The 13472-nt window shown below is 36.6% G+C and overlaps 1 protein-coding gene across 2 annotated transcripts; it reads left to right on the top strand.

Moving 5' to 3' along the window:
• The first annotated feature begins 823 nt into the window (after nt 1-823).
• LOC127755206 (uncharacterized) lies at nt 824-10521 on the top strand. 2 transcript variants are annotated; one of them, XM_052280864.1, is made up of 8 exons: nt 824-1280; nt 1929-2091; nt 2386-2586; nt 3908-4150; nt 4804-4951; nt 5098-5163; nt 9047-9215; nt 9312-10519. In XM_052280864.1, the coding sequence occupies exons 1-8, from the start codon at nt 824-826 to the stop codon at nt 9671-9673; spliced, it is 1809 nt and encodes a 602-aa protein (XP_052136824.1). In that variant the 3' UTR covers nt 9674-10519. The 2 variants fall into 2 exon arrangements, with proteins under 2 accessions (XP_052136824.1, XP_052136825.1); XM_052280865.1 differs by having other exon boundaries at nt 851-1280; nt 5095-5163; nt 9312-10521.
• Nucleotides 10522-13472: the final 2951 nt, after the last annotated feature.

Here is a 13472-nt window from a genome sequence, read left to right as displayed (position 1 = left end):
GGTTGGAGAGAGTCCTCCGGTGATTTCCTTGCCGGCACCCACCCTCTCTGCCATCCACCATGTTTTCCACCTCCAACACTGAGTCTTGTCCCCAAATCCTCATTCACCACTACCCTTGAGCACCCCTTCTTGACCTCTAGATCCGGCATGCATGAAGGAGAGTAGGAAATGCACAGGGTAGATTGCTTTGTTCTCTTGCGAAACAGCTGCCAGCAAGCTCGCCAGATCCGCCTTGCGCCTCTCGACGCTAGATGCTTCCTCCTAGGCCACCAACGGCACGCTCTCCATCTCTTCCTACACCCCGCCCTCCGTATCCTCCACGCATGCCTCATCTCGCGTGTCGCGTCAGCACTTCACTTCGGGGATGACGCCGTCGACTCCTTGCATCCCGCGTTCGCTGTTGAGGTAGCCAGGAGTGGTGATGTAGTCCCTTGACCTCGGCGAGGGCGTGCTACCGTAGACATTAAGGAGGTTACCGCTTTGGGGCCGACATAGTGAGGAGGAGCTCGAGAAGAGGAGGGGGGGGGGGTGCTGGTTGATAGAATTATCCTCGGATATTTGGGCTCCACTAACATTTATTTTTTTTATTATAAAATTGTCACGTAAGCGACATGTCAGCACGACCGGACAAAGTCAACACAATAAACTTGAAAAATGTATTCATTTGATTTTTTCTAACAACTTCTACATAGAACCTTTTTACAACAAAGATACCATTTTAACCGTTTAAAAAGTGCGCTAAAAAAACAAGAAAGTTAGGAACTCGTTTGAAATCCCAAAAAATCATTTGAAATTCAGTCGAACGGAGGGAGCGGGGGTAAACATGTCATTTCCACCCCTCCCCTCTCCCCTCACCGGCAACGGCAAAGCTCGACAGTCGACACAGTGGCAGTCGCAGACATTCCTCGCGTCACCACCCTCGATGCCGCGATGGCGGCGGGGCCGCTCGCTCCGGCCGCTCCTCCGGCGAGGCCTCCTCGTGGCCGCCGTCTGCGCCGCCTCGCTACTCCTCCTCGTCGTCCTCCACCTCCACGGCCCTGAGCTCCCCTCGTCTTCGACCGCCCGAGCCTCCCCATTCCGGGGCGAGCTCTCCGAGGCGCGGGACTCGGATGACGGGGAGGCGGCGGCGGCGGCGGTGGAGGCTGGAGGGGGCGCCTCCACCACCGGGGCCGCGTGCGCGACGGTGGAGAGGATGGGGGAGGAGGCCGCGGGGCGGGGCTCCCCCGAGGCGGCCAGCCTCCGCGTCCGCGAGCTCATCCGCCGCCACTTCCTCCTCCACGGTGCGTGTGCTCCTCGCTGTGATCCGTGCGCCTCGAAGAGGAGATTCGATCCCCTTTGATCCTTCTGCCGCTCCTGTTTGTGTCCCTGACATGTGGGCCCGGGCCCACCTGTCATGGACTCAGTGGGTGGCCGATGATCTCTTCTTCCTCTTTGGTGATGATGAAATGTTTGCGTGGCCTCGTAGTGTGTAGTTCCATGAATCATCAATGGTTGTTATTTTGATGTGGATTGCCGTGTCCAACTTGTTGGGTAGAAGAAGAGCTAAGAACTTTTGGTTTCATCACTGCTCAATTCGAAACATTGCGGTTAAGCTACTGCAGAAATAGCACCAAGAAGGCAAGCAAGAACCGCAGCACTGCACAAGGTTTACTTGCCAACTCACTGGGAGATTGTCGTGATAGGCGAATCGATACTGACACACACGTCTACTATGCGGTCTCCGCTTTGAATGCGTAGCTATTTTTCACCTTTTGACCATGGCTGTTTCTAAATGATCTCTGTTGTTCCCTGTTGTAATTTCTCTGCTACCATCATAAACAACAAGACTTGGAACTGTGATCTTGTCTAGAGTCTTCGGCTAGCCAATTTTGAGTTCCTAGGTCGATTTTGAGGACACCCAATATTTACTTGTATCAATTTGTCATCAGGGGCTTCAAGAGTTAGAGAGCTTCCTGCATATGAGTTCTGCAAACAAGGGTTTGTGTTGGGGAAAGCCTCTGAAGCTGGGTTTGGTAATGAAATGTACAAGATATTAACAGCAGCAGCATTGAGTGTTATGTTAAACCGGTCTCTCATCATCGGGCAAACCAGGCATGTGCATTTACTCTCAATTATTTATCTTCCTTATCTATCGGGTTTGAATACGTTGGACCTATATTTTGACTTTCCTGTGATGATTATATATGAGATATTACTGTAATACATATCAAATTTAATTTTCTAGTTGGTCACTCCATCTATACATGTGATAAAGTAGGCACAATATCAATCCATCTTGAATCTGTAAAATATTGTTATGGCAACAATTAGAAATTTAGAGTATTGATGATTGATATTCACTACCATCTTACCTTTTGTTTGTTCCTTTATCGGTTTATCCAACAGGGGGTTATATCCTTTTGGAGAGTACATTTCTTACACCAATCATTCATTCACTATTGGAGAAGTAAAGCATTTATGGAGGAAAAATCGCTGTGCTAGAACATATGGTAGAGATCTGAGTATGAGAGTCGACAATTTTGAACACCCAACAGAGACTAATGTACTTTGCAGTGACTGGAATAGCTGGAAAGATCCAATCATCTGGTTAGTACTATAGTCTAAGAGTTACAATCTAGTAAAGTCACATTTTCAACAGTTAGTTTTCTTGACATAACATTGATATGTTCATGATGTGTCTGCATTTGTCCCTTTCAGATATGACTAAATGACATGCCCTGTCAATTTTTTTTGTGCAAATCATGATAAGTAATATATTTAGCTAGACTTAAAGGTCTTGATTATCCCCCATATTAATGTAGATACTATTTCACTTTTTGTATTATTTCACCATGTGCTTATATGCCCTTGACTGAGATTGCATTCTATGTCTGGCACATTGCATGCATTTATGTTTGTTTTTATCCACATCAAGATTCATTTGTAAGAACAAAATGAAGAAAATGATATTCTGTAGAATATCTGAAGTCTGAACTCTGCATATATTAAATACCCAGATGTTCATTTCCAACCAAGTTATTGAAGTTGATTATTCTCACCTTTTGTATATGGACACCACAGCGCACTAGATACTTCGGATGAATCTTGTTTCTTTTCATTAGACACATCATTTGCAGGCCTTATAGACATATGGAGTTACCAAAGTTAGTGGTTTCCATTTTTTTGGCAACAATGTAATACTGTTTTGTATACAAATACTGTTCTAGTTTTAAATAACTATAGCTCATATTCAGTATGCAGTAACTCACACGTGCAAGCATGACCTTTTGCAAATGTTTTGTAAACAGATACTTTGGAAGCACTATGCATGCACGCTGTGGGTTCTTACTGGCCTACTGCTACTGTGCTACCCCATATTATGTTTTAATTTCTTTTTCCACTTTCTACATAAAAAGTCAGATACTGGAGCGTAACCATGCTATGAGCAAACTTACTATCTTGAAATAAAAATAAAAGGACTGTATAAAAACATGATGTACTTATCTGTCTGCAATCTCCTGTTAAAATATTGCCATCTACAAGTCATCTTTGCAATTCTTTTTGATATAAGAAAACAAGTGAGCTGTATAAATATAGAAAGATTGAGGATCCATATTAAAACCAAATGTAACGATTGATGTTCCAAACCATCCATGTTTCGAGAAGGAAATAACAGCCAAGTACTAATTGGAAGAAATAAATGATGCTTGACCATTACTACTAGTACATCTGACATAAACAGCCTCCTAAAACCCCTGAACTTTTTTATTAATTAGCTGTGGGATAGAAAGTCATGCACTTGAATTGTTTTCTGGTTATGTTAGCTGGGAATTTCTTCACATCTTTGTCTTAACAGTTAATTTCCTTACCAAAATTAAATGTAAAAACCAACGCATGCTGACATAGTTTTACTTGTTAATGATGCTAGGTTTGATGGTACAACAGATGCAGTTGGGATCCAATTCTTTCTGAAGAATGTTCATGCTAGAATGAAAACAGCTGCTTCGTCACTCTTTGGATCCCCTGGCTCATTACGTGCGAGACCTAATACATTTGGTGAACTTATGCAAGTTATAATATCTCCTTCACAGACAGTTGAAAAGGCAGTTCAATGGGCTTTAAAGGGTTCCAGTCTTGATATTGTATTGCACATGCGCATGATGACAAACAGGTATGAAGCACTATCTGTGGCATAAAGGAAGGAAATAGATGTAAATTTCCACATTTATTTGAAAACATAATAGGATATTGTCAAATTTGACGTTGTAAACTTCACGTCAAAAAATAACTGGTTCATCAGTTAGCCTTGAAATATGCTGCTTCCACCTGTAGATGTGAACAGAAACTCTTGGTGCAGTTGTCAACTGAAACATAAGGATCTGTTTGACATTGCATTTGTTTGTAAAAGCAATTAAATTCCATTTTGATACAGTAATTACTAGTTAGCTGAAAGCATATGTTACATCATAACGTCAAAATCCCACTTGAATCAGTAAAGATTTGTATGATTAATAGATAGTGTGATTCATTATAGTTCAGCAAACTGGCCTGTCAACCTCTTATTTTTTTCGTTTCTTTCCTGTTGTCTAATTAATAAATTTTTAACATTTCTCTTCTATATGTTTACAAGCAGGATTGATTATAAATGTTTCAGAAATTTCAATAAACTAATGCAAATGGTAATGTCTGATTTGACGTTTTTTGCACCTTATCGATATGAGAACCTCCACCACCTACAGATTACGATTATGCAGATCAAATTTATTAGCGACCTTTCCACGTCATCTGGGTTGAACTGCTGAACATAACTCATTTTTTGACTAGGCCAGTTCGAGCAAGAAAAGCTGCAGTTAATTGTATTAAGAAAGCTATAGAGATTTGTCATTTGAAGGGTACACCTCGGGTAGCAGTAATTTCAGATACACCAGGCTTTGCCAAGGATATAAAGCAAGACATCAGTGAGTTTGCTGAGGTTAGTTACTTTGTCGAATGTTATCTCAAGGACTTCATAGTTTTATTCAAATGTAATGGGTTATGATTAGATAGTTTTCGTAGTTAATTAGCTTGGAATTTCTAAAAGGAAGGGGAATTGATGGTTATGATCTACTTTTTAAGCAGGTGATTTATTTTGATCACAAAAAGTTCTCCAGGAGTTTTGATCTAGAGATAACTGGAAGTGAAAAGGTACAATATACTCTCTTGAAAGATCCATCACTATGTTTGCCACAGTTTCTCAGTGCTGTTTACTGAAAATGTGAGAAGTATCTTCCCGGGTGTTAGATCTATTATATACTAAAAGTCCATTAAACTTCCTACAAACGCTCTTGAGCCTCCATGTGGCGCTTCTATAAACACTCCCAAACCGCCATGTGGCACTGTTTAATCTCACCATTGATTTTCACTTAAATTGGTGGACCCATTAATTTAAACCATTAGATCAGATCTATGTGTATCGTTGATTTTCATTTAAATTTGTGGACCCATTATCTTAGATAATCTGCCACAATAAAAAGAACTGAAGAAAAAGACAAGTCTCCCGTGTATGTACAACTATTCACCGGAGAAAAACATGTACGTTCTATTACCGGGAAAATAAATTACCGTGTACGTACGTATACTGCTTAACAAAAAAAAGAATAAGAGCATAATGTACTTACGATTGGGAAGATATATGTTTCCAAGTACATATATGAACCTACTATATAAAAGAAAAGGAGGTATCTGAATTTCTATATTAAAAAATATTACGAGTACATCACATATTAGCTATATTTTAATTAAAAAATTATCACATAAAATCATATTTAGCTCTTTGTGTCTTACTCATCTAAATAGACTTAATAATTACTCTCTTTGTTTTCTTTAAGGAATACTAAGGCTTTGTTTGATCTAACTAATTAAGTGACCTTATCAGGACACGAAATGATACATATCATTATCACGTGATTAATTGAGTATTAAATATTGCAAAAATAAAAACGATTTATTTGTTTTTATAAAACTTTAATATAGAAAGTATTTGTAAAGCACGCACCATGTAATGCACAATTTATCCGTTTGATGATCATACTCGGTACAAATAAAGGAGTAGCTAATCCTATAAGCACTTTAATTAGAACAAACTCTTCAATTTATAACTTAAATATTAAAAGTTTATTAAACTTCTTATAAACGTTCCTAAACAGTCATATGGTGCTTGTACAAACAATCCCAAACCGCCATGTGACACTGTTTAGTCTCACTGTTAATTTTCACTTAAATTGGACCCGTTATTTAAACCATTAGATTATATCTATATGTACCATTGATTTTCATTTAAATAAGTGGACCCATTATCTTAGATCAAGATTAGATATATATATATATGTAATACTAATACCTTCCATATGTATGTACGAGAGAAAATAGGTTCGTCGGGAAAAACAAAAAACATAAGTACGTAAGATTGGGACAAAACATTAAACCTTACATACATTCCGGCAGCAAGAACAAAAACATGCCCACGTTCTTACGATAAAAAATAAAACCATATGCAAAAGAAAAGATAAAGCCAAAAAAAAATATATGTATGTAGTATTAAAAAAATCAAAAATAGAACTTTCTACATATATAACATAAAGCGAAAAAAACATACGTACGTAGAACCATCGAAAAAATCGAGGATCTCTAAAATAGAATTTATACCATATAAAAATAAAATATATTATTCCACGAACTAGATCTAGGATACAAATATCAAATCAACGTTCTATAAATGTTCACATTTTAAAATATTTTCAAATTATATATTTAATGTGTGACCCCGTTGTATTCCTTTAGTTAAATATTTTCGAAGTCTGTTATCCTAAATACATCATGACGCATTGGGGCTGACAAATAGTAATTAATATCATGATAATTTTTAAAATAGTTTCACATCATTATTTAGGGTTTTAAAAATCACTTCAAAATTATATGACGCTAATTTAAATCTACATATGTAAAACAAAAAAATGAAAACACCAAAATTTAGTTGCATATTTTCTCAAGTAGACATGATTTCAGAATGTAGATTTAAGGCTAAATTTCACAAAAAACAGATGATCAAAATACCTATAGTTTTGTGAAATTTACTATAATTTTAATTTGTTCGAGATTAATATTCTCAAAGTTTTTTATGAATATTTCAAAACTACTTGGTATTTGAGAAGTGAGTATCATACATGGTACGTAGATGTGAAAATAATTATAAAAAATATTTTGAGTTAATAATATTGCTATAATATAACCTCTTAATCCATGATGAGATTTATGATTGTATATGTATATTTTGTTTCCTTTGCCAAATAGTTTTGACAACAAATGAACAATCAAGTAACATGTCGAATGAACTACTCATGTTATATTTTCTTATGGTTAAGGAATTTCAACATTTCAGGCATATTTGATGGATGTATGTCACTTACCTCACCGATGTGACTATAAATATTCTCCCACAAATTAGTTATTGTTAATAAGTTTAAAAAATAAATATGTTTTTCAAATTAGTAAAGGTGTCTCATGTGATTACCAACAATAGGTGTTGAAAATAAACTAAGGGTTAAACTATAGATATTTGTCAAAATATAAATAATAATATGGTGCCCTAGAAATTATCATGGTAGTGTGTCTCTTTAGTTATAATTTTTTTTCGTACCATCGAATGATAACCTCGCTCATTTTCAAATTAGAGTATCCTCTATCTATACCATAACCATTTGAGTATTTATGATTAACACGGTAAATGGTATCTACACTATACCACAAATCTACTCAAAACCTTTTTAAAAAATATTATTTTGATCGCATCCATCTTCACCCATTAGAGAGGCATCTATGTTTAACTTTAATGATGTCGTCCCATTGATTTGTACAGGTGTTTTCTTTACAATATTTATATATGGATTTGAAAATAGGTGAGGCATGAAACACTTACGTGTAGTGGATATTTGAGTGTTTTAATGATGTATTAGGCATATTTTTTTTGTACATATGTAGTATCATCCATGAATAGGTACATATGTAGTAAGTTGAAGTGATTAGGTATAGAAAGCTCATTACCACGTGAATAATTAGATATTAATTATTGTAAACATGAAATTTTGATTTTTCTTTAAACTTATATATAAAATATTTTTGCAAAAATATAGCGTTTCGCAATTTGGGAAGCGTGCTAATGAAAAACGAGAAAGTTGAAGTTTGCAGTTGGAGTATAGAACGGGCCCTAAGAACATTTATATGTAATCGGGGCAAAGTGATTTTATTTAATCTAGGAGACCTCCTTATCATTTAAATATATTAAAATATACAATCTATTTCACGGAGTATGAATGGTCATATATGACTTCTGTAAGCATTATTTTCATAAAAGAATAAATCAGATGCCCACGCATCTGCGTGGGTTTTCTTCCTAGTTTATATTAAAAATCTATGTTTCCCCATTCAATTTTCGCAACTAAGCATGCACAATAGGGCAACGGCATAATGAAGTACTACCTCCCTTTTTAATGGATGACACCATTGACTTTTGGAATAACAATTGACCATTCGTATTATTAAAAAAATAGTATAAATATGCTAAAATATAAGTCATATTTAAAGTTTCTTTAATGGTGAAACATGTCACAACAAAATAAATTTGTATGAGTTTTTTGAATAGGACGAATGGTCAAACATGATGTAAAAAGTCAAGGGCGTTATCTATTAAAAAACAAAGGGAGTATACTGATTACTAATAAAAGTACAGTAGGCCATATAACCGCTGTTTATGCATTGCTTTGCAAATAAACCATGGAAGTATCTTAATATGTGAATTTCATGGTAAAATTTCATTATCCTGTACCACTCAAGAATCCTGGTCATAAAATTTCCCTGTTAACTGGTATAGGTGAAAGTATGGTATGATGCAGTAACAGGGAGTGGTTCTACAATTTTGTTAACATAATTCAGCCTATCTTATTTTAAATATTTTTCAATAGAGATCTCTGCAAGTTGCTATTACACTTGTAAGAAGCAATTTCCTGCCCAAATTAAGTTCCTTCCTCTGCAGGCTTTGGATTTCCGTTCAAGAGACTGGGGTTCAGCTCCAAGGTGGGCAGCATTTGTTGATTTCTTTCTGGCTTCCCAAGCCAGATATGCAGTGGTCACTGGAGCACACCGACGTGTAGGGACAACCTATGCACAACTCATTGCAGCATTGGCTGCAGCTAACAGATTTGGTGCATATCCCTTTCTTTCATACCCGTTCTATTTTGTTTGGAACAATTCAGTATGAAGACCGAATTCTAAATAACTGTGCAATTGTCTTGTATCAGGTCGTGAGTCTTCAGGCACAAACTTCACATTCTTAAGCAGTGTCCACAGCAACCTACTGGTTGACGGCCTCTCGTCACAGGGTGGCTGGGGCCATATCTGGAACAGATATGCTGGCCCTTTGAGCTGCCAACATCAACAGCACCAATGTGCCTTGACCCCACTCCTGGCACCTGCTTGGTGGGACGGCCAATGGCAAAGCCCCATTCCTAGAGATGTGAGGAGATTGCTGGAATATGGAGTCCGGTTATCAAACACAGGAGAGGTGGATGAGAGACACCTCATGTCATACTGTAGGTCAAGGAAAGATCATGTGAAAAGGTACCGTGTTCTTCCTTCATACAATAGTTCAATGCAACTGTAGAATGCGAATGAGGCTCGTCAAGTCATGCTCTTTCGGAGAGCGCAGTTTTGCACTACCACTTACCTAAGGAGCTAGTATAGGTTAGGATGGTTAGGCTTTTTGAAATGGCCATGACGCTAATTTTGTAAGGTGGTTCCAATTTTGGTGGGCTGTATCATGTATACCTGGAACTGTCATGTAGGAAAGCTATAGAAAATAGGCTAGACGTCGTTTCAAGGCATGCCTTGTTTCGAATCTTCTTGTTATTGTTATACATCGCTGTTGTTGCTAATAGTGCAACCAGAATGTAGTGAAGATAGTAAAATCAAGAGACGTGAAACTGATGTACTGATGCATAATTACCATGTGAAATCCTTTATTGGGTATTATACTCAACTGGAAAACTGTAATGGTGGACATTTTATTTTTCCAATTAATAGGTGCAATGCAATATTGCCAGTGGTGGCCACTGTTTTTCATTTCATTATTATTCGCAGTTAAAAGACGGTTTTCTTCCATTGGTGAGTTGAACCCCTGAGTGTTGATTGGCAAATATGTGGTTTTTAGCTGCTTCACAGGGTTGCAGAAAGGAGCAGAATAATTCAAATCTGTTTCCATCATGTCCGTGTCACTGTGGTAGTTGAACACTGAGGGGTTCAACCTAACTTCATGATCAAATCAATCACCAAATCAGCATTCAAAAGAACCAGAGAAAGTAGACATGTAACTGATGCTTAAGCAACTTAAACTAACAAGTATTGACACAATGGCCTTCTTTAAGAAAGAATCGTATACACCAGTCCTTCACAAGTTCACAGGCTATACAGGTTTGTAAAAAAAAAAAAATGCTTGCTTTCATAATTTGAATTTAGTTGTATAGAAATATAATAGCGATAGCTGTCACAGCTAGAAATATCAACTTATAATATCCTTGTAGCTGTCCATATAGTATCATAACGTACACAGGAGCCTTTAATTGTTGTTTTAAAAACCAATCGTCTTGTAACAGCAATAGGAGTTATCTCTGTTGGACGGTACAACTAATTTGAACAAGTTGTCAGCAAGAAGTTAATTTACCATCTCATGAGCAAACAAGAAAACACACCTAATGGCAGCCTAATAAGCCAATCAAGAAACCCTCCAAAGCAAAGATATGAAGCTGTACTGTTTTGGCTCACGTGTGTCTCCATCCATCTTGTACCATGCAATTGGAGGACCCCTCATCATGGGTCCCACTTGAAAGAGACTTGCCCATTTTGTTTCTCTCCTGCCATAATAATATAATGAAAAGAACTCTTCAAACATATTCACATTAACTATATTGCAATTAAAGTTGCTCTATTTTGTAGACAGATACAAAAAAAATTTGTCCTGTGTGCTCCAATCTCCACTATCCAGAGTACATATATAATGTAGTAGTATATATGTAATATTCCATGGTATGTTGTGGAAAGGGAACATAGTACAAAAGCACAAGAGAATTAAGCATGTTAGGATGCTTCCCAAGAGAACACAACTATGGGGACAGGTCCAACAGCTCTGTGCCTTTGGGAAATCCAAAGCCTAGGCGGACGACATTGTCAATGCCGTACTTGCAGAGACGAGTATATACTACTCTTTGCTCAAATGTTATTTTATCCATCGATCGACAAAAGACTCCAAAAACACCATATTAGAAGAGGATTTCCACACTGCATTAATAGTTTATTAGTACCACATATATGTAAACAATGCACTTTAAAGTTTGCAAAAACTTTTATAGGAAAAATAAGATGAAGTAATACGTCTAAATACAACCAAATATGTACCCTTTTAGGGCTCCTTAACGATGTAATTTTTATAGGATTTTCGTAGAAATCAGTTTAATTTCCATTAAAAAAACCTCCGTTTCCGAATAAAGAGGCCATAGGCTTTGAACATTGATTTTTATATTTCTGGATATGAGCCTAAAACAGTTATATTTCATATAGTAATTTGGTTAAAGTAGCTACATAATAGAAATTAATTTTCATCTAGAAAAGTAGCAAACACTATTATATTACATTATATTGTAACTATAGTGTAATTATACTTTAATTACAGTGTAAACATTAAACATCAGATATACAAAGTAGCTTCTCTAATTTTTTTTTCTCCTCTCTTGTTCTCTATCCTTTCTTGTCGCATTTGTACCTAGCATCCTGCCTTTTTGTGCTTGGGCAATGTGAACTACATAGCGAAATCCCAAACTAAATAATTTCTACAGTTTAAACTTTGTCCAAAATAAATCAATTTTTACTTTGTTATTTCTCATTAGGTTGTCAGCCTCATCTTTTGGTTTATGCTTATGCTTATAAGCTAAAATTTGAATTTTCAACCTTAAATTTGGAGTTGATTTTGGGGTTTTTTAATTCTAGTTTATTTTCAGTTTTTGCTTTTAGATCGCTAATAACACGTATATGAAAGTTTTATTTGCAAATTATTTTTTGTTTGCAAATATGTCGTTTCACTTATTCCGTCAATAAGCGAAATGATGGAGTCCTGAAATTCAAGGAGTTTTATCCCTTCAATACCTTTTGCCTACCCACACCCATCAATGCTACTTTCATCTAAATTAGGGCCACTTTGGTCTTTCTTCCTACTTAGGCTGTGTTCGGGAAGAGATGTTCGGAACCTCTCCTCCTTGCACAGAAAACAAGGTTGCTTATTAACATATTATTAATTAATTATTATCTAAAAGAACTTGAAAATGGATTAATATATTTTTTTACAACAACTTTCTTGTAGATTTTTTTTAAAAAAAAACATAATGTTTAGTAGTTTAAGAAGCGTGTGTACAGAAAACATGGGAATAGAGGTTGGGAACTTGGACATAGGAGTAGAACACAGCTTTAAAGTCTCTCCGAATGCGAGGAATTGGTTTATTTTAGGACAATGCGACATATGAAAATGGTCGAAATCAGTAGCATCTCTTTAGAAACAATTCTCAGTCAGTTAGGAATTGACCATATTTATCATTTCAGTATCAACAACAATACGGCGTTGAAAGAAATTAGAAAAAAAGCAAATTCTATATATTGCTAGAAATGAAAATGATCAGAAACAATACCACTTAATTATATGGAAATGATATTCAGTCGGTCGGGAATTTGTGTGCTCGTTTTTCATCCTTAGCTCCGGTATGAGAAAGCAGCACACAACCTTTACAGGTATCTAAGCGCGGACCAATAAAACCGGCCATAACAATGGCACGAATCTCAACAATAATAATCCTATATGCCCCAAAAATCGACTGTAGTCAGGACGAAACATAATGACTGACATTTGTAGCAAAAACCTTTTTTCTTGTTTGTTACGGGTGAGGTGCAGGAGAGGCTTTCCTTACTCATATTCTTAACTCTCGAGTCTAAAGAAAAAGAAACCACAAAGCCATTACCCATGCATGGAGATGGATCCAAATCTCTCGAGAAACTTTCGGCCCCCATAGCTTCCTATATATACCATCAGCCACGGCTAAAATTTGAATATTCAAACTCAATTTTAAAATTGATTTTGAAGTTTTTCCATCGAAGTTTATTTTTCAATATTGGCATTTTAGTCGCTAAGAAAGCACATATAAAAGTTTTACATATTAAATTATTATTATTATTCTAATACGCCGAATGATGTATTATCCGCATTTGGCCAATCCATGGGGCCATTCTCCTTGTATATATGCTTTTTTTACTACGAAATTGCAATGCAAATAGCTCCTCATCTTCTGTGCCGATCTCCTGCTTCAACATGTACCTTCCATATATGGTATCAGCTGTCATAATTCCTTACGGCGTCCTTGAGCTAT

This window comes from Oryza glaberrima, chromosome 11, assembly GCF_000147395.1.
Source record: "Oryza glaberrima chromosome 11, OglaRS2, whole genome shotgun sequence".
Lineage (NCBI taxonomy): Eukaryota > Viridiplantae > Streptophyta > Magnoliopsida > Poales > Poaceae > Oryza > Oryza glaberrima.
Note: the sequence above shows the minus strand (reverse complement) of the source record. Positions and strands in the feature narration are given on the sequence as shown.